The sequence below is a fragment of the Podarcis bocagei genome, assembly GCF_964188305.1.
Source record: "Podarcis bocagei genome assembly, chromosome: 15".
NCBI lineage: Eukaryota > Metazoa > Chordata > Lepidosauria > Squamata > Lacertidae > Podarcis > Podarcis bocagei.
This window is the reverse complement of record NC_138141.1, coordinates 16,864,477-16,889,704: the sequence shown is the minus strand read 5'-3', so window position 1 is coordinate 16,889,704 and position 25,228 is coordinate 16,864,477. Positions and strand designations below refer to the sequence as shown.

General features: G+C 49.8%; 1 protein-coding gene across 1 annotated transcript in view; it reads right to left on the bottom strand.

The window, feature by feature from the left end:
• Positions 1-1,030: 1,030 nt before the first annotated feature.
• Positions 1,031-25,228, bottom strand: part of KMT2A (lysine methyltransferase 2A) — a 47,666-nt gene continuing 23,468 nt past the window's right edge. Inside the window, exons 11-36 of the mRNA XM_081171554.1 lie at positions 24,984-25,130; positions 24,471-24,566; positions 24,030-24,150; positions 23,572-23,685; positions 23,146-23,330; positions 21,809-21,982; positions 21,320-21,430; positions 20,968-21,041; positions 20,436-20,629; positions 19,928-20,034; positions 18,316-18,453; positions 17,221-17,379; positions 16,983-17,100; positions 16,808-16,886; positions 16,460-16,620; positions 15,529-15,687; positions 10,364-14,624; positions 9,687-9,770; positions 9,054-9,118; positions 8,525-8,695; positions 8,179-8,253; positions 7,519-7,693; positions 6,888-6,995; positions 6,556-6,639; positions 5,998-6,127; positions 1,031-4,551 (exon numbers count right to left, since the gene is read on the bottom strand). Coding sequence (XP_081027680.1) covers positions 4,276-4,551; positions 5,998-6,127; positions 6,556-6,639; positions 6,888-6,995; positions 7,519-7,693; positions 8,179-8,253; positions 8,525-8,695; positions 9,054-9,118; positions 9,687-9,770; positions 10,364-14,624; positions 15,529-15,687; positions 16,460-16,620; positions 16,808-16,886; positions 16,983-17,100; positions 17,221-17,379; positions 18,316-18,453; positions 19,928-20,034; positions 20,436-20,629; positions 20,968-21,041; positions 21,320-21,430; positions 21,809-21,982; positions 23,146-23,330; positions 23,572-23,685; positions 24,030-24,150; positions 24,471-24,566; positions 24,984-25,130 — 7,566 coding nt within the window. The 3' untranslated portion in view covers positions 1,031-4,275. The remainder of the gene's footprint in view (positions 4,552-5,997; positions 6,128-6,555; positions 6,640-6,887; positions 6,996-7,518; positions 7,694-8,178; positions 8,254-8,524; positions 8,696-9,053; positions 9,119-9,686; positions 9,771-10,363; positions 14,625-15,528; positions 15,688-16,459; positions 16,621-16,807; positions 16,887-16,982; positions 17,101-17,220; positions 17,380-18,315; positions 18,454-19,927; positions 20,035-20,435; positions 20,630-20,967; positions 21,042-21,319; positions 21,431-21,808; positions 21,983-23,145; positions 23,331-23,571; positions 23,686-24,029; positions 24,151-24,470; positions 24,567-24,983; positions 25,131-25,228) is intronic.

The following is a 25,228-nucleotide window of genomic DNA, read 5'->3' as shown; positions in this document are numbered from 1 at the left end:
TAGCAGTTCAAAAGCACGTCAAGTGCAAGTAGATAAATAGGTACCGCTCCGGCGGGAAGGTTCGCCAGAAGCAGCTTAGTCATGCTGGCCACGTGACCCAGAAGCTGTCTGCGGATAAACGCCGGCTCCCTTGGCCTATAGAGCGAGATGAGCGTGCAACCCCCGAGTCATCCGTGACTAGAACCAACGGTCAGGGGTACCTTTACCTTTATGGGACTTTTGGGGACAAGCTGGACCAATGCAAAAGCAATGGGCTCCACCGGAACCAGTTTGCTGGCACCTAAAATGAAAAGGGTGGCAGAGCAGCTTTATAACTCCTAGTCAATGATGGCTGTGTACTACTTCCAGTATCAGAAGCAGCCTGCCTCTGCACATCAGTTTCTGTGTACCAGTGGAAGGGATACCCTTTACACTTGGGTCTTCACTGTGGGCTTCCCTTTGGGGCCTCTGTGAGAAGAAGAAGATGCTGGACTATATGGGCCTTTATTTGGATTCAGCAGGATTGTTTTTATGAGGTATCTCTTTCCCCACAAGGTTTCCCTTTTGCTTCTGGGCAAGGAAGCGTGTAAGACTGTTGCAGCACTTTCACCTTGCAGAATATCAAATATACAGCCGTCCTCCGAAGTCGAACGGAATCCATTCCGGAAGACCATTCAACTTCCAAAATGTTTAGGAACCAAGGCACAGTTTCTGATTGGCAGCAGGAAGCTCCTGCAGCCAATCGGAAGCCGCAACGGGCGTTCGGGTTTCAAATAACGTTCGCAAACAGGAACAATCATTTCCAGGCTTGCGGTGTTCAGGAGCCAAAACGTTCATCTCGAAAGGCGTTCAACTTCTGAGGTATGACTGTATTGCAAAAAGGAAAGAAGCCCAAGAGGTGAAGTAAATGGTCTTACCTTGTGTTTGTATGGTGCACCCTAGAAGAGGTGACTTCCTTTTTTATTGTTTCTTGAGAGCTATATACAAATTAGCCCCCCTCCCCTGCTGAAAACCTCCGCAGCCTTGATCAATAAATGAAAACACCATCCTCTGAAGCAATAAACTTGACATGTTTATTAATTAAACTATCACTTAAATAAAAAAGTGCATAGAAAATAAACATGTTTAAAAACTCCTTTTTTTGTACAACTATATACACTTGTTTTTACATTCAGTCTTTCATGGAACTTTTCAGTCATTTCTTGAACTACTGAAAGTACTTCCTTCATCCCTGTGACGATGACAGGGAATTAACACTGATGCAGCACGAGAGACGCGTTTCCTCTTTTTAAAGAAAACAAACAAACAAACAAAAACCCAAACAATCTGGAAGAACACAAGAAATAAAACGAAGAGAGAGAGAGATTGGTTTTACATGATAGTTGCTTTTTCTCTGGAACAAAACCCTGTTTGCGTAGCTTTTGCACGGTTTGAGACAATTATTCACTACCTTGAGCTATTAAAAGACGGCTACGTTGAATCAAAGGAACATCACGAGCACAGTTCTCGGCTGAGAGGCAAAGCTGCAGGACCTTGTTAAGGTACCAGGAAAGCAGATGATGCCGTTTTGGTACCTCAACAATCAGAACCCAGGAGGAGGCAGCGAAGGCGGCAAGAAACAAGTTGTACAAGAACTGACTGTTAACACTGAAGGTCAGGAGAATTCATAGCCAAGCCCCAACAGCTTCCTGGGGATTTGCATGCAGGCAGACTGAGCCAGAGCATCCACCCCTCCACCCCCGGTCCCTTACCCAGTCCTCCTTGGAGGAGGGAGACGTCAACTGGCCCTGAAGCCTCTGGCTTGCTGGTTTTCCTGCCTTTTGAGCAACTGGAACACAACTCTTATCTATAGTGTTAAAGAGAATTCAAAGCCAGGCTTCAAGACATGGTGCAGTACGATATTTGTTCCTATATATACCATATTTATAGTTATAAAAACTTGCAGGTGTGTGGGAGGAGGAGATGGTGGAGGGGAGGAGGATGGAGCAGCAATCTGGGTGAGAACGACATGATTCTGCACAAAGAACAAGAACCCGGTATTGCTTCGCAAGGGAGGACAATGAAGAGAAGATTATTATACCCCAGCCCTTTGCAGTGACCCGCTTTTCCTTTAAAAAAATAAACACCTTAAAGGTTTGACTCTTAGTATTCTCAGGTATCATGATCTCTGTCAGTCCTTAGAAATTATACATTCATATTGCCAGGAAGCCGCATGGAGCTCCTCCCTTTGCTCCACGGATCAGAGCCAACACAACTGGCCAAGACCCCAACCCTTCCTTCTCTCCGTTCCTGCCGGCCTCCCCATGGAGCCCAGGCACAGTGGCATGCATGCCTTATTCCCTTGGGTTACTGGCCATAGTGGCTGCCTGCTGCTGAGCTCAGTCAGAACAGGGTTTAGCAGCAGCAACAGCAGCAGCAAATGCCAGTGAGCTTGGACCCCAGTCCAGCTCTGCCCTGAGCCACATGCTTGTGCTCCTCCTCCTCCTGTTCCTTGCTTGGAACTTCCTTGTGGAAGAGAGGAAGAAGCAAGGGACGGAACTCTCTTTTGACCTGGCAGCTACTGGCCCAGGGCTTTGGTAGCAGCAGGGGACATGCAAATTATGTTCCTCTTTGGCCCACAGGATGTGGCAGCCTGGAACAGGAAAGCTGGAGGGCTACTCGATTCCCCAAAAACTCTGCCACATTCACCACAGGCAACCCAAACTTGGGTTTTGCGCCCCCCCCCCATAGGAGAAATGAATACATGCCCTGTACCACTCCAGCTGGAGCAGAAGGCTTAGTAGGTGCTGGCCTGTCCTCCCCAGGCAACTGGAAGCTGGGCTGCAGGAGAGGCAAGATCTTCATAGGGAATGTGCTTGTTGGCCCAAAAGAAGCCTGGCTGCTGCTGCGGCTTTACTAGGCAACCATAGGAAGGTTTGCTTGCAGTTTCAGAGCCAAGGAAGTTTAATCTGGTGGCATGAGATGGAGCAGACCAGAAATGTTGGGTTACTGAGGTGTGGCGTGGTGGGATTTTGGCCTCTTCCCAGGGGTCCCTCTGTGCTGTACTCCCACCCCCATGTTAAAACCCAGCACCAATGCTGGGTTCAAAACACCTCCTGCAGATGTGTGTGTATCTTCTCTCCCACAATGTGTAATTCGAGGTCCAGCCGAAGCTTCCAGAAAACTGGAAAGGTTCTCCCCGCTGCCCCCACTGCTCTCTAGAGGAAGGTTCAGACTGCAGGCCTGGCCAGCAACCTCCTAAAGCCCATCCTATTAAAATAATAAGGTCATTAAAAACTGATTCTTTTAAATTAGGATGACAACCACAATTGAAAAAATAGTTTCATAAGTGCTCTTCGCTATGAAGTGCTTCTCATAGAAAAATATACAAAATATATTTACATTTACAAAACCTTAAATACTAAACTGTAAACAGAAGAACCAAGTAAAATCCAATGACATAATAATTCAAGAGGGTGCAAATGAAGGAGGCTGAAAGGAAGTTGTGCTGCTTGTGTTTGCTTTTAAACGGGCACATGATCCCATTAGGGAGATCCATCACCTTTTGGGTCCCCCAATCTTGGACCAGGGAACCCACAGCCTCTAGCTCACTGGGAGTGTTGGCACTCCCTGCCTTTTCCTATGTCAGAGAGCAGCTGGTAGGGAAGGAAATGCTATCAGCTGCTGTAGGCTGGTGCTCAGAGAGGCGCCAGGCCCACTGCCTGTGGGGCTCAGTTTCCTCTGGAGTCCCAACTGGAGGGCAGATGCAGGGCAGGGAGAGGGCTCTAGGGACTGAATGCCTGGCAGGACAGCCTGCTTCCTAGGGCAGGGAGTCCACCTCGGCTGCACTTCTAACCTAACCTCACCCAAAGCGCATGGAAGCCCTCAGTCCTCATTGCTTGCCTGCTCAAATACTGATGAGCTATTCCTCGACAAGTCATGGGAATTTCAGGGAACAGCAACCAGAGGCAAGACACAAGGGCAGCTCACGGAGACCTGCAGGCCGTGTCTCCAAGTCTGAGGAGGCAAGGGCCCACCAAAGTGTGCGGGAAGGGAAGCCCCACCTCTCAAGGCAGTCCTTGGCTGCTGCAGCAGCCCAACACTCCAGCAGTTTTCCTTGCAAGACGGGACAACGAAGTCCATCATCTGGGCAGGACCTTTCACAAAGCCAAGGAGGCAGCAAACAATACCAGGCCTCGGCCACCTGCTGCCTGGCTTGACCCACTTGCCGTGGGAAGGCCACCCCACCCACCCCACCTTCCACACGCCTGAGACTGGCGGAGCCCAACCCCTACGACAGCCAGGTCAGGTCAGCGTTCAGTTGAGGAACCGGCGGCATTTCTTGGCACCGCAATTGCAGGGCAGCTTGTTGCTGGCGTCTTCGATAGGGAACTTGTAGTCGTAGGTCAGCTCCTCGCCGCGGTAGATCTTGCGCATGGCAAATATGACTATGTGCTTCTGCCCATCAATGTTGATGACTCGGGAGTAGCAGTTGGGCTCACAGGAGTGGTTGATGAAGCGGGCTGCGTTCCCGTGCATGGTGGCGTCCACCACCTCGGAGTCATCAATGCGGAACATGTAGCAGCCGATGCCCTGGGCCAGGAGAGGAGGGGACAGGGAGAGAGGATGGGCTGGTTTCAGGTCACAGGGCACCACCACAGCTAACCCTTCAGACATGACCAGCTGCAACATAAAAGCCAACCCATGCCTGTTCAACACGCCTTTTAAAAGGTTGCCAAAGGATGTGCCAGGGAGACTGACTGATGAGTGTCTGTATTTATTTGAGTCTCTGAAGTTTCTGTGCATTGTTACAGGTCTTTATTATAATGTATTCTTTATTTATGACATACTTTTGTTTTAAAAAGGAAGTAAGCCACTTGGAGATTTTTTAATCAGAGGCTGGATGGCCATATGTCATGGAGGCCTTAGCTGAGATTTCTGCATTGCAGAGGATTGGACTAGAGGACCCTCCCAACTCTACAATTCTATTTCTTTTTTGTGCTGCAAGCATAAGAAAACTTCACTAATCATAATAGTACAACTGGGGGCTTCATTCCAATCAGGTTTTACATTTCAGCCTATGTCGTGAGAGTGCTGCTAAGGCTGGCAACCTGGTGGCTTTCCTGTCCAAACACGGAAAGGCTGAGCCTTTCCCCAAACCTGAGCCCAATAAGGCTCAAGGAGCCCCAAACCAGTTTCCTGAATAGGGAAGGCGGGAACAGAGCCAGCTCCAGATCCCTGCATGAGGATTTGCTAGACACACTGGCAAAATCTGGGATGGGGAGCCATACCTTCTATGATGTGGGGGGTGGGGGGTGGGAATGCATGGCAAGAGCCCCACAACCCTTCCACCCTCTCTGCCCCAGCAATTGCCAGATCTTGCAGCAGCCCCTGCCTGCACCTGAGAAGGACCTGACTACCAGCTCCTAGGAAAATCAGGTACCAATCCTGTCACCTCAAGAGGCTCCTAGGACAAAATGCCCTTTCCTGATGGGAGAACAAGGGCCACTGCGAGGGAGGACTAGTTGCTCTCTGAGCCATCTTCTGGCTGACTGGATGCTTCCCTGTATTCCTGAAGGCAATAGCAACAGAACCTCTCTCTTCAGCAAGCCAAAAAAGGATTACAGGCAAGCTGTCACCCTACCTGCACTGGGAGCTGGGCAAGACGGAAGGGTTGCCCACCCATCCACTAAGGGGTAAATTCTACCTAATTTACATAATCCTGCCTAGTGAAGCAAGAGGGAGGGACAACCCATCCGAGGATCCCCCTCCCTTCTGCAGGAAAATCAACCTCTTCCTGTGAGGCTACCACTTCTCATCCCTCTTTTGCTTCCAAGGCTTAAGTGCTGGCACTTGCCTTACTGCTCAAGTGCTGGCAGGGTGACCCCTGCACTGTGCATTCCGACCAAAGAACCCAGGGCCTGCTTTTCACAGAGCTTTACTGAAGGCCTAGGCAGCCCTTGTCCTCACTCAGGAGAACCTCAGGTGGGTCATGATCAGGTGGGTTTCAGCAGTGCCTCCGCTGTTGCTAAGGCTTACCTTGCTGTCGTAGTACTTCTCACGCTTGTCAGTTAGGATGGAACGGATCACGTTGCCGGCATACTCGATCACCATCTCTCCTGCATCGATGTTTCTTTTGCAGAACAGGCCCCGGCCGTGGATAGGAGACCTGCCAAGGAGGAACACACAGCGCAGCCACGGGTATTAGGTGCTGCAACCATAGAGGTAGCAAGCCTCACCCTGAACGTGGAGGCAGGCAGGCAGGCAGGCAACCCAGCTAGGAGCAGATCTGTCCACATGACCTAGGAGAGTCGTTCCAGGCACTTTCTCATTGCTGTTCTGCTAAGCCCTGCTGGCTTAGGCTGTTCTACCCTCCCCATCGTTTATCCTGCTAAGGTGGCCTCCACCTACCAACAGCGGAGAAGAGCAGGCGGGGGCGTGGCGTGCGTCCTGGTGGTGTGGCGTGCCACCTGCGAAGCGTGGCGTCCAGCGGGAGCAGCTGTGATGGAACCCCACCGGGATCGCGCTGCCGGGGGCAATGTGCTCCCCCTGCCCCCCTCTTCCTCCGCCAGTGCCTACCAACTCCCACGCACCTACCTGTAGACACCAACTGCCTCCTTGGAGGTTTTCTTCAAGTGTCGGAACCGCATGGGCATGGGAAGGTCCATGCTGGTTGCCCTCCTGAAGAGAGGAGGAAAGAGGCTGCTTGAGAGAGTTCAACCCACGGGGCCTTGGAGCTGCCAAGCCCCACCTTGCTCCACAAGCCACTTTGCAGTGCCAACTGCTGAGAGGCTGGCTTATGGGGCAGCTGCAGGAGGCAAAATCTGCACCCCTTCCCCGTTCTTTAGTTTCCCACCACTGCCGACGAGATCAAAAAGGAGCAGCCTTCTAGCCCTCCCCACCAACTCGCCTCCGCACCCGCTATGTACCGGGCAGACTTCAGCTGCACCTCCTCTTCCTCCTCATCGTTGGGGTTGTACTCTGGCGGCTGGCGGTGCTTAGAAGCCAGGAAATTGAACATGTCGAAGGCAGACTTCCTGCAATGCAGATCCAAGAGGCGTGAGACTGGCTCTCAGGGTTAATGGGCTGGCTTACAAGCCACACAATGCTCCTCTCTCCTCCAGGACAATGCGACATTCTCAGACTGGCTGCTAGAAGCCCATTAGGCTCTACACTGGCTCCCCATACTGTGTGGAGAAACTTCAAAGTGTCTGGTCTGAGCTAAAACCACAGCAGCCCCTTTGTAGAGCCTTCTGTGGGATTCTAGCAACCTTTTCCTCCCTAGGGGTAGAGATACTCTGGTCTTCCATCATGTGACCCTTGTCTTGGACAGTTTGGGCAGTTAACCCTCTCCTTCCTGGATTCCTCCTATATGCCAACTAGGGAGCACCTGGGCCCACGTCTATTCAATGATGACAGGCTATTCATGTCCCTCCCTCCCAAACTGATATTTGAAGAATTTATTTTCACTGTCTCTCCACAGAAAGCCTCACCCCCAAACCACCGAAGGATCTCTGAAGCAGGTGCTTTGGTTTTATGAGCGCAGTGTTTGCCACTGACCTGAGGTGCACTTCAGCTCTGGCAGAGCCATGGGGGTTCACTGGGGGCTCCTTGGCCTCCTCTGGCTTATGGAACCGGAACTTGTAGTTGTGGCAGTGCTTCGCTCCAGACAGCTGTTCTATCAGGAACACAACAGCATCGTGCAGAATTCCCAGCATCCTCAATCCGCTCACACCTGGAATAAGGAGAGAGTAGGCAGGGAAGGCAGCTTGCTGGTAGAAGAGGCTGTCCAGCCCAGGCTATGCCCAGTGGCTCCCTTCAGTCCTCCTTGTAAGAAGAGGACTGGTGGTGATGGCGGCAACATGGCCCAGCCTTTAGGCAAGAAGCAGCTCAAGAAACTGGTGGAGCAGCTCAAATGGGCCCAAATCTCCACGGCTAGGCACAGGCTTAAATGATGCAGAGGGTGTTCCAAAAGAATCACAAACCTCATTCTTTGTCCTTAAGCTGTTTGTGCAACCAAAGTACTGTATCCTAAGAAAACAGGGCATCCTGTGAGACTCTTTCTAGTGTTTATGAAGTGCAAGGAAGCAGGCCCAGGTGGCAAAGTCCCTGCCTAGGTCTTGGCCTACAGGACAGCAGTGACATTCAAGGCACTTTCTTATTGTCTTCCTATCCATGCAAGGGGTTTGGAATTCCCAGCCCTGCTGCCGCCTTTCTTACCTGTGAAGGATAGCTGCTTCAAGCGGGCATTGGAACGAGCCTCCTGAACCTTGTCAGTTAGGGATTGCCAGGCCTCTGAGATGAAGATAAACAAGAAATGATTCAGTGGGAGGGAGGAGTGTTTCAGAAAAGCTTCCCTTTTGCTCCTTTTTAAATCGTAAAATTCACAATTGCTGCTAGGTGGCTCTGCATTCCTGCAAACTTCACGCAGGGCTGTCCCCCTGCAGCACTTGGAAAGGTGCAAAGCAGTTAAAGGTGACCTTTGTAAGATGAAGACAGTGAAAATGCATCTAACCCCAAAGCAGCTGCAGCAGATGTCACCTGCCCCACCTGCCCCCTTTCCCACCTTCAATACTTTCAGCACAGATCTGAAATCCATCATCGCTTGAGATCTCGAAAATCAGTCCTTTCTTGGGCTTCTTCTCAGTGAGGCTCTCCTTTCTCTTCCGCTCTTGCTGCAGCCAGAACATGAGTGGGGAGCTGAAAGTACTCTCTTCATCCTCAGAAGCTCTGGAGTCTGGAAGGAAAACAAGGTCTTCTTAACTCCAGAGTCCTTGGCAAAGCCAAAGCCACCAAATAATGAACATTAAGAATGTAGGGAAAGGCTCTCATGAACTAAGAGAGAGGGCTCTCTCAAGCAGGGCTGTCATACAAGGAGAATAATAGGGCAAGTGTACAACTGGGAGTAATAATAGTAATTTTATTACTGATACCCTGCCCATCTGGCTGGGTTTCCCCAGCCACACTGGGCGGCTTCCAGCAAGGTATAAAAACATAATAAAACAAAAAATTATTTTGAAGATATATGTGCCTTTCCAAGTGGAACGTCTGTGAACTGGTGCTCAGTTTGTACTTGAGGTCGATGGACAACATACCTGTGGGCTCTTGCTCACTTGCAGTGCTCTGTGCTGTCTGTGATTCTGGAACAGATGCCGTTTGCCTGTGGAGAGAAGCACAGCTGGAAACAATTCAAGAATCCGCTCCTGTTTCAACAACTGAAGCCTTTTAGGAGTTTTGATTCCCCAGGAGATGCCAAAGGGAGAAGCTAAACAAAACACTCTGAGCTGTGAGTCTCCACTGGATGGAGAGGCCTGCTACTTATAATACGTTTGGCTGAGTGGCAAGCACTCCCAAAAATGGACCAAGCCGCAGCACAGCACTGCCCGTCCTTCTAAACAGCAGGGCAAGTGGGAAATTGGGATGTTCAATGCAAAGAACATCACTTGGAGCTTTCTGAGAGGGGTCTCCATGTTTTAGGCAAGTAGAGAAAACTTACAAGCCTCTGAGGTCAGCAGTAGAGTGACCATACTGTAGGCTCTGGTTATCAATGTTTCATTGTTGGAACTGCCCAAAACATATTAAGAAATATGGTTGCTTTCTTGAGGCAGAACAATGTTTGTGCAGCCAGGCACATGTGTACCTCTGCCTGCCAACATCCCTCCCGCCCCACAAGCATACATAAAACACAGGCACTCTTGATGTGACCACAACCTGGGAGACTGCCTTACCTGTCTGCCACTTTGGGTGGGGGCTGCTCTACACTTGTGGCCCCTTCCTCTTCTTCCTCCATGTGCATCTTCAGGGTAGGAACCCTGGAACAAACAAGATTATTCAGGTATACTACAATGACTTATCACAAGCCAGATAATGCTCCTCTTGCAGCCAACGCAAGACTGACCTCTCTGGCTCTCCAAGAAGCAACATTTATCAAGCAGCATTTACAACAGAAACTCCATTTTAAAAACGTAGCTGTTGGGTTTTCTAAAGGGATCTCTCATAATAATATGGAGTCAAAGAGGTGATCTTGAGCTGCCACTGAGGCCGTCAAATCTAATTTCTATTTCCCACTTAGAACAGTCCCATCACACCCACTGATGCAAATAAAGCAGATCAGTAACATGTACAGCTAGCAGCTCAAGCAGCCTCTCCCTCTTTCCTTCAAAGAAAAGGCCCTCAAGCATCACAGCTCATATTCAGGAGCTGCATCAAATACATGATAGCTTCCTGGTTCAAATGTACATTGGCAGACAAGCAGACTGCCTGCTGGCTTCTGAATGAAGCTTGTTTTCCATCTAGGCTTTGTTATAAAAGTTCCTACAGCAGAAGTACTAAAGGAATAAAAAGGATGATGGGTTCAGAAGGGGTTGGGAAAACAGGGCGGAGACCAAAGACCTCCATCTCTTACCCTCCAGCCAAGTCCTGGGCTGCAGAGTTGGTGCCTTGCTGGGGAATGTGCTTCTCAGGGGAGCTGGACCAGAAGTGAGACATCTTGTGCTTCTTCCCAGACCCTTTGCTGATGCTGCTGTCTGATGAGGACTGAGACCGTTTCACTTTGGCTTTGACCTTCATGGAGCTTCCAAGCAGCTGGTCAGAGGATGCGGAGCTTGCAGGAGAAGTTGAGCTGGCACGCGTGACGGATGAGGAGGTCTTGTTTTGCTCCAGTGCTGCAGGGTTAGTGATGTCCACCAACTGGGGAAAGCCTGAATGCGGAGGAGCTTGGGATGGCGCGAGGTCCACCTGAGGCGGGACGGCACCAGTTTTGCTGGCCAGGATCTGTGTCAGAGGCCCAGGCTGGTAAGATCCTTCGGGGTCAGTGGTCATGCCCATAGTCTGTGCAGAAGGCAAGACACAGATGCTGGATGCTGCCGTCCCCGCCACTGAGACTGTGGACTGAGCCGATGAGGCATCGCCTAGTGGTGAAAACATCCCGGAGCCAGATGGTGGCACTGTGGCGTGCTGCTCCGGAAGACCCAAGCTCTGTTGAGTGGCTTTGATTAAGAGGTTGCTGATGGAGCCCATGTCAGATACTCCTTGCAGCCCAGAGCTAGGTAGTGCAACGGACCCCCTCCCCAGCACATGTCCGCTGGGAACTGATGTGCCCGTGGAAGGTGCTGATGACGTCGGCATTGACACCACATTCAGCATGGATCCAGCAGAGGCTAGGCCTGTCACTGGCCTGGTTGCAAGATGACCACTGTCTGGCCCAGCCACGCTAGGGGGTGTTCCAACTGCTGCTGCAGTTGCTCCCACCCCTTGGGGCAGCAGAGGGGTCTGCTCAAAGTACATTATCCCAGACTTTGAACGCTTGATGATATTGGGGACAGTTCTGTGGGATGCAGGGTTACTGGCAGTTCCCAAATCTAGCAGGCCTGGATGGCTGGGGAGCTGGGAAGGAGTGAAATTAATTAACGTCATGTTGGGGACCATGTCAGACGGGGTGATGGCGGAAGGGGCAAGCTTTTTGTTCTTGCGCGATGGCAAGCGCGAAATTTGCCTTTTCTTGCTGAGGCCAGAGGGTGGCGTGGTGGCTGTGGACCCAATCTCGGCTCTCTGATTTGCTTCGGGGTCGGGTGGTTGCTGGACACCAATCAGAAGTCCTGAGGCAGGACTGCCAAGGGAGGATGGGAAGCTGCTTTGGGGGGCTGCAGAAAAGGAGTGCAAGTGTTGGTGATGGGGCATCGGCAGTAACCCTTTGCTGGTTGGTGGAAAGAGAGGCTGGGAGGAGGAAGGCAAGCTGGGGTTTACACCGGCCCCTAGTGCCAGCCCTGGGCCCAGGGGCCCAAGCACAGAAGCGCTGGCCTCTAACACGCCCTGCGCAGAACTGACAGAAGAGGTCAGCTGTATCTTTTGTGTGACACCATTGGGAAGAGTCTGAAGGACGTACAATGGCTGCATGTTCTGATTAACCACCAGGAGCTTTTCTGCAGCTGCCTTGAGGTGGAGGGGGGCTGTCTGCACAGCAGCATTGGAAATCTGAGATGGGCCAGGGTTCTCCGTGGAGTTTGGGCCATACTTAGGATTCTGAAGTGGGAGGGTTGGAGAAACTGGCACTTGGAGACCAGGTGTCCCGCTATTTCTGGCCAAGTCTTGGCTGGCTGAACGGCCTGGCTCTCCTGGTCCACATGGGGGGCTGGCTATGTGCTCTGCTTCCATGTGACTTTGAATAAAGGGGTCAGGGGTCAGGTGTCCTTCAGGGCTTGGGTCCACACGTGGGCTCAACAGAGCTGGCTCCCCTTCACTGGAGGCAGCTTTCTCTGTGACAGTCACCCTCTTCTCAGCAGACTCTGTAGAAGGCAAAGCTAAGAGTGATCTCTCCCCTGACGACGAGGAGGAGGAGGAGAGCGAGGATTCTGAAATGACAGCAAGTCTGCCGTGATTTTGGCTGGGCACTGTCGGGCTCCGAGTGGTCAAGACAGAGAGATCGGAAGGCAGTTCCAGAGGCAGCTCAAACTGCTCCTCTGCCGAGATGGATGACGAAACACTGCTGTCAACAGGCTCTGTGGTTGGCAGCTGTTGAGAGAAGACTTCAAAGAGGCCCATATCCTTGCCCCGGTTGGTGGTGTCAAGGCCCAGCCCATCTCCCAGCGTCAGGAGCTCAGAGGACGATGACTCAGGGCTCTCTCCGAGGGCTTGCATGGAGGGGGTGTTTTTCAGCACAAAGTCCATGATGTCAGACGGGAGAATGTTCCCACAGTCGTCACTGTTGTTATTGTCGGAGTCGGACTTGAGCAGCTCTGTGCTGAAGGTATCCAGCAGGGTCTTCTCCGAAGGGGTGCTGGCACGAGGGCGGCGGCTGGCCTCTAAAGAACTCAGCTGAGCTTCCAGAGGATCCTGGCTCTGGGTTTTTACGCGGCAGTTCTCCATCTTGGGCTCGGCTGCTTTGTGGCCAGCTGAGCTCTTGGTGACTTGTGCTTTCTCCCCACTCTCTTCGCTCCGATCAAGTTTTAAGCTCTCTGTTCCATTCTCTTTGCCACTCCTTTTGGTCACTGGATTGACTTTCCTGGTTGTCACCGTGATGCTTGTGTCACTTTCTGTCCCGTCATCCACACCATCCAGCTGAGAGATTTTGGGAAGGCTGCACTGTTCCTCCTCCCGGAATAAATTGTGAGGAGAAGCGAGATGCTCTTCCGTGTTTGAGACCACTGTCCTGGTGAAGTTGTAGTAGTAAAGGTCATCCTCGTCCGACGTGCTGAGGTCATCGGCACCATCTACTTGCCCTTCAGCAGACCTCTTTCCTCGCTTCTTCCCAGTGGAGTTGCTGTAGAAGGGCATGTCTTCTTCCCCGTAAGATCTCACACCATACAATGGAGTCAGCCCAAAGAACATGTTGGATCTGGCCCGTGCGCTGCGCCGGGGGTACCGCCGCTTGTAGGCCCCGTCTTCCTGGGCTTTGGCTGTCTCCTGGAGCATCAAGTTGCTCTCCTGAACAGGAAGACTCTGGTAGGCCTCGCTTGGAGCCTCAGGGACTGAAGCACAACTTGGGCTGTCTTGAACCAGGGAGCCGTTTCCTGACCGTTCTGGAGTGGAAGAGGATTGTGCCAGGGAAGCTGGTTTGCTCTCCTTAGGCTGAGATTCTACATCACCCTCCCTCTGAATGTTCTTGGACTGGCTATCACCTTCCATCTTGAGAGGAGTCAACGTGACTTTCACTGTGCGCTTCTGGGAAGCCTGCAGATCCTTGGAAGTGGCCACTTCGCCCTGGGAAGGAACCTTGGAGGTCTTCTGGTTAAGCAGCTGTCTATCGGGGGCCTTCTCTGAAGCCACAACATTGTTACAGAGCTTCTGGTTCACATGCTCAGGTGTCACAGCTTGATGAACAAATTCTGGCTCTGCACTGTCTTTGTTGCTAGGTGTGAGGAGGCTCGGATTTGTAAAGAGTTTATTGGAATGTCTCTCTTTGGCTCCCCTTTTCCCCTTCTGCGGCCGCCTATCTCTGCCTGCAGAAGGTGCTGGGTCACTTATGGAAGGAGGAGATCTGTTACTTGCCCCAGAAAGCTTGGAGATCTTTGCTTCTGGATCCTCGTAAGAGCAGTTTTTTTCTGGCTTTACAAGGTCCACCTGCTGCTCTTGCTCCTTCTTTGGGGGTCTCTGATGTAAAGGTGGAAAGGCTACTGCCTCTTTGGAAGAAAACAGCCCAGAAGAGGGCTCTGGAAGCTTCCCTACTTTGCTGGTGTTTGGCTCGGTGCCAGAAGCACTCTGCACAGGAGTACTGGCCTTCAAATTACCCAGGGAAGAACTTGCGTCTTTTTGGCTCATCAGCTTGCTCTTCTCTGACCCCGGAGGCCCCACTGCTTCTATTGACAGCGCTCCCTCCAAGGAAGTGCTTGTGCCTCCTCCACCTGTCCCTGCTGGCCTCTGACCACCACAGGGAGGGGCAGAGCTACTCTGGGTGGCAATGCGTCCGGCTGCTGGGCCCAAAGAACGCTCTGCAAGCTTTGTGCTCAAGTCATGCTCTGGCAAGGGAGACAGGCTGGGTGTTGAAGAGAGGCTGTGCCTGGAGGGGTGAGTGGCCCCAGCTCTGCTGGAAGGCATCATCCAGGACCTCAACTGTGGAGGGGGCAGAGGAGAGGAGGCGCTGTGTCGTCTGGAGCCAATGCTTCGAAGTCCAGATGACAGCAGGGGGTCTCCCACAGTCACGATCTCGTGTGTAATGTGGGTGGGGCTCCCTGGGAAAAGACAGAAGAGGGGGAAGAATATTAGAACTGAGTTTGAGGTCATCTACTGAATGCAAATATCTGGATCTATGCAGGCAAGGAGTAAAGCAAAGCCCAAACCCCCGGAGTCAACCCCTTTCTTGATCTAATTATTCCTTCTACTGGTGGTTTCATTGAAACAAGGAAAACACTCTATAACTTTTTCCTTCTGGCTTCAAGTTGCACGGGAGCATGTTTGGTCTTGCCTACCCAGAAATATTTCTTAACTGTAAGAACAGCAGACTGAACTTTCCCTGGGGTTCTTTCAAATTCTGATCCAGCCCCCTGACAAACTCCTATGGCTGGGGAAGAGGAGGGGGTGGCCATCTGAGCTGCAGGTGGAGTTCTGGGCTTCAATACCCTGATAGGCCGTTTCTCACCTAGGCCAGGTCTTCTGACTTCACAAGGTAAGTCAGTCACCAGCTAGGATTGTCGGTGAGCAGAATTTGCAAAGAACATTATCCTTCAAGGTGTGGTTTAGAGTTCTTAGTTCAGTTCTGCTTAAAAATGGAGCCCACCTCAGCCCAAAAGCTCAGGGAGGTTTACAAGTTGTCAGCAATTCAAACATGGTTCACTCGACAAGGTTAAATGTGAGGAAAAACTACATGTTAAGTATGTAGGTGAGATGCCCAGAAACCGGGAGGGGAAATGATTGAAGATGCCCCCCTCTACCAGCATCCTCAGTGCTTGGCCTTTGATGATGAGGACGGACAACAAGTCTTTTGCACCCCAGCACTTATTAAGCCCTAAACCCAATAGAGATGGTGGAAACAAGGTTCCATGCCATTGAGAACAGCCTGAAGAAATTGCTAAACAAAGAATGAACAGAAGTCAAAGAAAGCCAGAGAAAGCAGCAGAGGGAGGTGGAGGGCCAGACCTGCAGAGGGCAATGGCCTTGAACCAGGAGATCGCAGGGCAGGAGGAAAACTTGGCGCTCTGATCCGCAGAGCCCTGCAGTTCTGAGAATGTGGCAGGAAGTCTGAAGAGGGAGTGCTCACAACCGCTGACACTGCATGGCCTTCTCTGGCTGGAATTTCTGATGAAGAAGAGAAAGAAATAAGGAACTTATGGATTCAGGCAAAACCCAGGGTGCATTTGAACAAAACAGCTTCAGGGAAGTAGGGGAGTACTAGAGGCTTTTCCCCTCAATAACATCCTTTCTTCCTCCCTCAGGGAATGTTAACAGAAAAATCTTTATACACGGAGGGAGGCAGGAAGTAAAAGAGGGGGGAAAAGAAAAAAGGCTGCAGTCTTTTGGCATCTAGGCCAAAATCAGAATGCAAAGCTGGACATTATGTGTCATTGGGAGCAGGTGAGGGCCAAACATTAAGAGTACTAGGTAGAAGCACACCCCCACCATGCCCCAAGCATCTCAGAAGGACAAAGTCCCTTGTTGTTTCAGATCAAGCATACCATAATCTAGTCTCCAGAAACGCATGACACCTGGGCAAATGCTGGAGTGTCTTTCTGCACAGAGCAGAGTTGGGAGTTGAAGACCCTTGATGTTCCTCCCAACACTTATGATTCTATGACTCAGTTATGGAACAAGGGCCAGGATCCACTCCAAAACCTATAGCCAAAGTAGAAGATGTGATCTTTACCAGGGAACCCCCCTTTTTTGCCCTACTCCAAGTGTGTGCTGCTACTGCTGTCACCAAAAGGTATTACAAGCCCTGTCTCATAGCAAAGACTGACCAGAAGAAGGAAGCTTTTGTCTTTGGAAGAGCTGAGCAGTACAAAAAACAGGCACCCACAGGTCTGGCACAAAGGCCACAATCTCAAGCCAAGCCATGCCTGCAGAAACTTGCCTGAAAGTGGCCTGGGGCTGTGCGTGATGGTCCTATTGTCATCGTGCTCTACTGTGCTGTTGATGTCTGGCTCAAGAATAGGAGGGCGGCATTCCATGATCTTGCAAGTGTACACACAGCGCTTCCGAGCATCCGTTGTGCTCCAGTACACTCGAGAGCACCTGGGAAAACATTTAAGAGTTACAACATCTACACAGAGCTGTGCATGCCTGCAAAAGCCCTTCTCTGGGGTAAGAGGAGAAGGAAGGCCAAAGACTTTCTGGGTGGTCCTCACGGCATCTTCCAGGGAAAATAACATGGATTCTGCTGCTGCTGCTGCCGCCTATTCAGGAGACAGCTCCTACTTACTGATAACCAATGGGGAACAGCTTGTCTTCACAGTCAGACAGATCACTCAGAATCCCGAGGCAGTCAATCGTCATGGACCCTACAAGAAAACCAAAGAGGCAAAGTTCTGTGTGAGGAAGGCAGTAACTAAATTCCACCAGGCACATTACCAAGGCCAGAGGCAGAGGGCCCTCACCAATCATCATGTGGATGTTCTCTGGCTCCAGACCATGAAGAAACCTTCGTCTCAAACTAATCCCTTCAAAATCCACAAAGACTCTTCTTAGGACTTCAAAGCCATTCTCGGGAACCACCTACAGCAAGCACACACAAAAAGAGGCCTATACAGTATTAAGGTGAAAACACACAGCCTGAGCTGAGAAGAGCAGGGAAATACAGCTGGGCAAAGGCCTGGGGGTGGTGGCTGGGCTCACCTCTCCTTTGATCAGGTCCCGGTGACGCTGGCAGTAGACTTTCTTATCCTCCAGGAAGACACAGTTCTTGGCCCGGGAGCACATGAAGTGATAGTTGCTTGTGCAGGAGGTCAGGCAGCAGCCCACTGTGGCACCTGACTTCAGGCAAAATTCACATCTCTGCAAGGTTTGAGGGTTGGGTTTTTAGGGAAAGCATCTTGTTGTTATGGCCAATGGCCTAAACAAATAAACTGGACTAGTGCAGCACTGTCAAAATCAGCAACACCCCTAATATGTTTATCTATGACATGCATATCAGATTGCCAACAAACAAAGAGAAAGCAACAGAACTGCTGCTGTTCCACCACTCATTTAGCAAACACAATTCATCTTGTCCAAAACAACCTGTTAGTAATCTGAGTGCAGCCTTTTTTCATTGTTGTTCATTTACAAACTCACACATTGTCTGGACTTCCCAATTTAATTCCAGTTCAGGAGAAAGGTGGTTTTTTAAAACAGTTTAGAGCAATTTCTGAGCATGCAAAAGGGATCAGTGATTGATTAAGAACACGAAAAAGCTGCCACAGCCAGTAGCCACAACTGCTGGCAGTTGCAGGACAGCAGCCCAAGCTGGCCACCTGTGATTGTGACTTCCTACACTTCAGGCCACTGAGAGTCCACAGAAGACACCCCTTCCTAATCATTACAAGGGGACGCGGGCACTTGCTCACATCTGTCTGCTGCAGAAGCCAGGTGATGATCTGGTTCACATGCCACTATAATAGAGCTGCTTGTGAATGTCCAAGTAACCAGTGCTTTTGATTCTTTGCAGTCTGGAACTGCTGGAAGCTGAATTCAAGGATCTCTGTCTTTTTCAGATACAACATCCTGTGAAGCCCATTACTTCAACTGTGGAGAATCATGTGAGGCTTTTGCTCTTTTTTTAAGTTGGGCCATTAACGTCAAACATGAGCTGTCTCTCCATGGAGACATGCTGTGGGCTTTCCAATATTCTTCTTTGCTGTTGTAACAGCAGAAGAGAAACATTTTAGCTGCTTTTGAAATGTAAATCCGCATTCCTGGACAGACTCCTGAGCCCAACCTGTTCCTACTCACCAGCTGTTTCCCTCTGATCACTGCCACGTGCACATTCTTCAGGGAGCCATCGTCATCTTCAAAAACTTCAGCTGACCACAGGGCACAGTTCACATGGGTCCACTCATTCTGGCCGATGTAGAGGAGACGGCCAGCATCCTGCAAGACAGCAGAAGGCCACCAGAAACACTCAGAAATCAGTCAAGTGCACTCCCCACCCCACAACTGCTGGGCACATGTTGCAGCAGCCACAGTGAACAAAAGCTGGCAAACATAAAGGTGGCTCATGGAATCAGACAGTTTAAAGGGTCTTTGCAGCTGTCTAGGTCAACCCTCTGCTCAGAACAGAACATCCAGTGCTAGGTTATTATTATGATTTATTATTTTTTTATATCACCCTTTGCATTCCCAGCAGACAGAGGGCTCTCCAGCCCCTGCTCAAAGACCTCTAGAGAGAGGGAGTATTTCACCACCCCTCCATTGTCCAGCTGCTCTTACTGTCAAGAAATTTCCTCTATTGTTCAATCCAAATCTACCCTCCTGTAACTTAAGTCTATGAGATATAACACTTTGACCCCTGGAGTCATAGAGAACAAGCCTTTGCGAACTCTTGCATGTGACACAGCCCATTCAAGGATTTGTAGAGTGCTATTAGGTTCCATCTCAGTTTTCTCTTCGCTCAGCTAAGCACAACTGGTTCCTTATATAGGACTTGTCTTCATACTTCTGACCATCTTTGCTATCTTCCTCTGATCCCATCCCAATTTGTCTACATCCTCCTTGATATGTGGTGCCAGAAATGAACATAGTACTCCAGATGAGGTCTGACTAGTGCAGAATAAAGTCAGCTATTCCTTCTTGTGACGTGATGATGGCTCTGTTAATGTGGACTAAGATCTCACTGCAGCCACATCACACCACTGACTTGTGTTCTGCTTGTGATAAGCTACAATCTTGAGATACTTTTCACATACACTTCTGCTGGGCCATGTATTGCCCATTCTATCCTTGTGCATCTGATTCCACCCACACTTGTTCAGAACTTTGCATTTGTCTCTACTGAATTTCTTTTTGTTGGGTTCTGCCTATTTTCCCTTCTGTCTTCTGGAGTCCTAGCTGTCCCTCAAAGTTCAGTGCCATTTGGAACTCTGGTAAGGATTCCCTCTATGACCTCATCCAATATTTAAATCCTTATCAGATTTCCAGTTCACACCAAAAGTCATTGATTGTTGGAAGAATGCCAGGCCCAGAACAGAAGCCTGCAGCACTCCACTCAAAACATCCCTCCAGTTTCATGAGGAACCACTGAAAAGTGTCTCTTAACAGGGCACTTTTCTAACCAGCTGTGAAACCACCAGATATTATCACCTGTCCCCATTTACAGAGTTTGCTAATCAAAATATCACAAGGAGCTTTGTAAAATGCTTTGCTGTTATCAGCTAAATTATGCCGCAGCATTTCCACAATTCACTAAGATAGTAACCTACTTTTGTTTTTTTAAGAAAGGTAATATTAGTCTGGCTCAGCTGGACTGAGTGTGCAACAAGGATCAAGCCTGCCTTTCAACCTTAACTAGAACCAGAAGGCAAAGCCTCTACAGCTCATAACACACATTCTTGACAGAGCCACTTACATTCCCACCATCATCGCCATACTTCAAGCAAAGTGCACACTGCCGGTTATCCTCCACATCTGGAGGAGGGGTAAGTTCTGGGCTGTCCTCCAAGCTTCTGTCAGAACCTCAGAACAGAGAGAGAAAGAGAAAGAGAGAGAGAAAGGACTGATCACTCCTGAGAAACAATGGTTGGAAGAAAATGTGGGCTGGGAACTGTTTACTGGAGAATAAAGTAGCTTGCAAATGCCCAGAGCAGCAAACAGTTTTAGCTGCTCGCTTGAATTGAAAAGGTTTTCTTCACTTTAAAATAAAACACAATTTAACCAACCATGCAGATGTAAGGGGGAGGCAGAGAAAGAGGCTTGGTTCAGACTTCGAAGTCCTGACAGATGGTAGGTAAGGCAAAGAGCCTCTCTGTACCCGACTCTGGCTGGCCCAGACTTTCCCCAGGGTCTAAAGCCTGCCTCCCCCAGTGTCAGCCTCATTCCCTAGCACTTCCCCCAGACAAAAAGGCTCAGTTTCTCACTGGATATAGGTGGTGTAGAAGGATGCAGTGGAGTTGGGGAGTCTGGCTCTCCAGGACCTTTGGGTTTTGGTGCTGGAATGATTTTCTTCATAAGAGGAGGTTGTTGAGCACAACTGTTTTCTTCACGCTCCTGCCACTGTGCGTAGTTATGGTCAAGTGATGGCGGCAAGACAGCATTAGGCAGCATCCCACTGCTAGAAATGAACAAAAGGTAGCATCAGACTTGGTTGCACCTAGGAGGCCCCAACTATAGCCCTTAGGCAGGTAAAGTTCCCTCATTCACTGCAAAGCTGTCTCTGCAGGGCAAGGGGCAGGACTAAGACACAGATTGGTACAAGAAGGACCACAACCCACTTCTACTTTCTAGATCAGGAACTAATTGCAGCCAGTTGCTTTGAGAAGCAGGAGAGGCCCATCTGGAAATTCAATTCTGATCTTCTTTCCAAGGGGCAAGAGCGCTGGCACCACCTTTGGCTGAAACAGGCAGGTCAATTGCAGCAAGTGAGTGCTGGAAGTGGAACAAGTTACTTACTTGGTTGTAACTTTATTAGGTTCCCAAAATCTTGATTTCTTTACACTGAACCATGGAAAAACGCGTTCCATTTGCTTAAAAACAAACAAAACACCCACAAATGTATTAGAAATGCTTTACAGGACTCAGCACTAAACACTTGAAGAAGTCTACTGTTCAAGATCTCTGCAAATTTACAGTCAGGAATGATTTATTATGGACTTAAAGGTCTGTCCAGACAAGATCCTAATTTGTTCCACAGACAGCCACACAGTAGCTTGAACAGAAATATGGGCTCCTTGGGGAGTATTAAAGATGCAACTTCAGTGCACCAGTTGCCAATTTATTGAAAATAAGATGCAGCTTGGCTTACCCGAATGAAGAAGGACTTCACCATGCTGTTGGCCTTCTTAAGTTCTGGCTGCCCTCCATCAGCATTAATGGCTGCTTGGATTATCTTTACAATATCATCACTAAACTCCAGCTGCAAGATGAACACACACAGAAATCAGCTTCCTATCCTCTTCTGTGATATACTTTATCCACCCCTCTTCCCCACCCATGAGTGCTGAACATCAAGTGGCAGAAGTTCACCTTTTCCTTTTCAATTTTTGAACTCCTTTTTATTCCCTGCCTATGTTTCAGAAGAGCAGCATGGCCAACATAAAACACTGTAGCGTGGCCAAAACATCCATGCGACTTCAAGGCACAAGGGGGGAATTTATAGCAAAAATGTAGCATTTTAGGACCACCTCAATGCAGTTCACAACAGCAAATTGATTTGTATATCCCATCATTTCCTTCTCCTTATGGAAGCTATGATGAAAGCAAGAAGGGGATGCTGACTGAATTGTTAACGCACCACAGAAATGTAGCCTCCTTGCTCCATTTTTCTTTTCACTCCTTCCAGGTCCAGCAGCTGCTGTTCTTCTTGCTTGCTGACTTCAGTGAGCACAGGAGGGTCTGGGCCTTCTGGGGAACTTCGGGATGGGACACTCTCTTCCGTCTCAGGATTTAAGTCAGGGGGTTTGGCCGCCTGGAGACACAACGGTAAGAGAGTACAACAGTTTCTGAGCCCAGCACAAAGCATTTCTTTAGGAGGTCTGTGGATAGAGGTTAAGAGCCAAAGAGCCTGCAGAATCAGGCCAATAGTCCCATCTAGTCCAACACTCTGTTCTGATGGTGGCCAACCAGATGCCTTTGGGAAGCCTGCAAGCACTACCTGAGCACAAGGATCTAGTTGACTGAAAGGAGGTGCAGAAAAGTACAGCATAACAGAGGATTGGAGGAGACAAGCCCCCTTCATGTCTGAATTGTGTGAGGGGGCAACATGTCTTGGAAGGGGCTGCACTGCACCCCAGGTCACCAAGTTTGGCCCTCACATTCACACCGTAGGTGGGAGCATCTGCAGGGGAAATGCCTCTACGTGAGCTGGAACCTTGGTAATACCCAGCAGAGCTCTAGACACTGACATCCACATCTAATGCATGAATCCTGAAGCCCTTGGAGGCAGAGGCCTGCAGGTCTTTTCTGGCTATAGTCTCCTTGGTTGGAAAAAAGGCTTAGGGGAAACAAAAACAGCAGAAAGGGCGTGATGGAAGTTTATACAACCTTGAGTGGTGCAGAAAGCACGAAAGGGGGAAGTATTTCTTTTCAAGGCCCAAAATAACAGTTAGCAGTCAAGACACAGTCAAGGTAGTAATAATAAACACAAGGAGAGGTCCACGGTGAATGGCTCTTACGGAGGGGTCCTTCTTGGATATGGAGCAAGGGCCACAAGTGAGGCCACAGAGAAGGGCAGCCAGTGCTGTGCAAGCTTCACCAATGGCCTGGCCCAGGTCAGGCAGATACAGATGTTCCTACAGACTCCCTCCTGCCCGGAACATACTCCCTCTCACATGCTGTCAATTAGCTAGGCAGAGTGGTAGCCATTGCCATATGGGTTCTGCTCATGTTATGGGTTCCTCTGTGATATCCATTGCAAGACAGAATATCAAACATTTGGTTGGAACCTTTGGCTTGTCACCCTCTCTCCCTCTCCCCACCCCCTCCCACACACACCTGGCACTGCATTTCTAATGCCCCTTTTCTTCTAGAAACACTAGGAAGAATATTGTGCTTTAAAATCCAACAGCACCACTCTGAGCAGCCAGAATTCAGGTACATTTGTATGGTTTTTAGGAGGAGAGGGAGGCTCACCTGTCTATAACGCAGCAAATGGCTGGATGTCCTGGAATTTAGTAGGGCTGTTAGAACCTGCTTCAAAGAAAGCTGCAGCTCTTTCTCCAGTGCTAGCCGCCATTCAGCAGGAGGTTGTTCAGTGCAGTTAATGCAGGTGTAAGCCACACTCTCTGGCAGGTTGGAGAGGATCTCGTACATCTCATCTGAAGGTAGACAGGGCAAGCATTAGGGGCAGAGGGCAAGCCTCAGGAGGCTAAAAGTGTCAGATCTGTGGGGGATTAGCTCAGGATATTCAGCTCCTTGGCTTCTGCACCCTAGTCCAAGAAGAAACAACCCACCCCTTAGACCAAAATGAAATTGCAAAAAGGATCTCAAGCACAAGGTTCCTGGTTGTAAATGTTCATCCTACTCCTCCATATATGCAGGGTTGGAAGCAGTCCTCACCTGAGAGGTTTTCACACTTGGAGTGGACCCAGCGGTCACATTTCCCACACTGCATCATTTTGCTCTCATAGTCATCATCATCGTAGCATTTGTCACAGACGGGGCAGAAGTTCCCTACAAGCAAAACAGAGAGGCGGTCCAGATCTCCCACCATCAGTATACAAAGCCAAACACTTAGGGCTGGCTAGCGGTCAGGGGACTCCACGCAAAGGGCAAGACTGCTATCAGTCACTGCCACTGTTAACAGCCAGCAGCAAGTACTATACTTGCCCCCTTTGAGTGTGAAGGTGCTCCCTGCTGCTGTCCCCCGCATCCCTAGAGGAAGTACTGGAATTTAGCAAAGCAAGGGCTGCATCTGCACATGGAACTGCAGCTGCCAGCATTTCCCAGGCCATTCAGCATGATACAGCATACTTCCGCAGCAGACCAGACCTATCATGCACCCAGTCTCTCCACACCTTTAGCGAAGAGTTTGGCACAATCGTGACACAGAGAGAAGTCGTGAGACCATTGGGCATCCCACCCTTTGCCTGGCGTTGTCGCTCCACAGCTCTTGCAGTGGACACATTTCGTGCAGATCTGGAAAGACAGACAAGGAATAAAGGGCTACACAGCCTCTCTCTGGGATCATAGGATTCAGTCATAGCAGGCACCAAAGATGCTTCCCTTTACGGGTGAGCCATGGAACAGAAAACCATGCCTCAGCCTGCCTCTTTCGCAATGGCCAGTTGATGGGGTTGCCATATCCAGCAGTTTATGATTCAGACCGATTTTATTGCATATCCTTGTAAACAATGGACCACTTTCAACATCAGGCTAAGACATCTGGCAGTCTGATTATAATAAGAGGGGAAGGTATCCCTGCCTTACAAGTGTCCCCACGATGCAACAGAACTCACCCAAACCTTCTTTTTCTTCGTAGGTTTTGTTGGGTAATTTGGTCCCAGGCACTCTGGGTGATAGCTGTTTCGGCACTTGTTACACTCCAGCAACTGCTATGGAAACATGGAAAACAGCAGCAAGTCAAGCCTAGATGCTCCAGTAGTTGCTTTAGATCAGAGCTTTCCAAACTGTGTCTCATGACACATTAGTGTGTCAGCTGCTGTGTGTAGGTGTGTTGTACGAACACTCCCCATGCTTTTCCCGGGGCTGGAAAAGGGATAGTTTAACCTCCAGTTTGCTAGTAAAACTGAATTACTATGTTGCAAAATGATGTATGTCTAAAAAGTGTGTCACCAACATGAAAAGTTTGGAAAGCTCTGCTTTAGACATTTGATGACTCCTAGTTCAACATGAGGAAGCTGTGTTGGGGAAACTTAGCATCCCTGGCGGCCATCCCTTACAATGCCACAAACCCCACATTCCAGAGGAACAAAAGGAGACAGGCAAGCTCATCAAGGGACTCCGGCTACCTTGGTGGCCTGATGCTGCCTCCCACACACATGGCAGAACTTGCAGCGACGACAGCACCAGTTTTCCAACTGGTCCTCCAGGGGGCGCTCACTGTCCTCCAAACAGAACTTGTGGAAAGGCTCACAGCACACCTGGCAATACACAAACTACAAGGGAAGGAGCAAGTCAGTAGGTCAGCCACATCCTGCAGCAGTTGTGCACTTCAACTATTTGCCCATCAGCTTGCCCTGGATGGCTGGCTCCA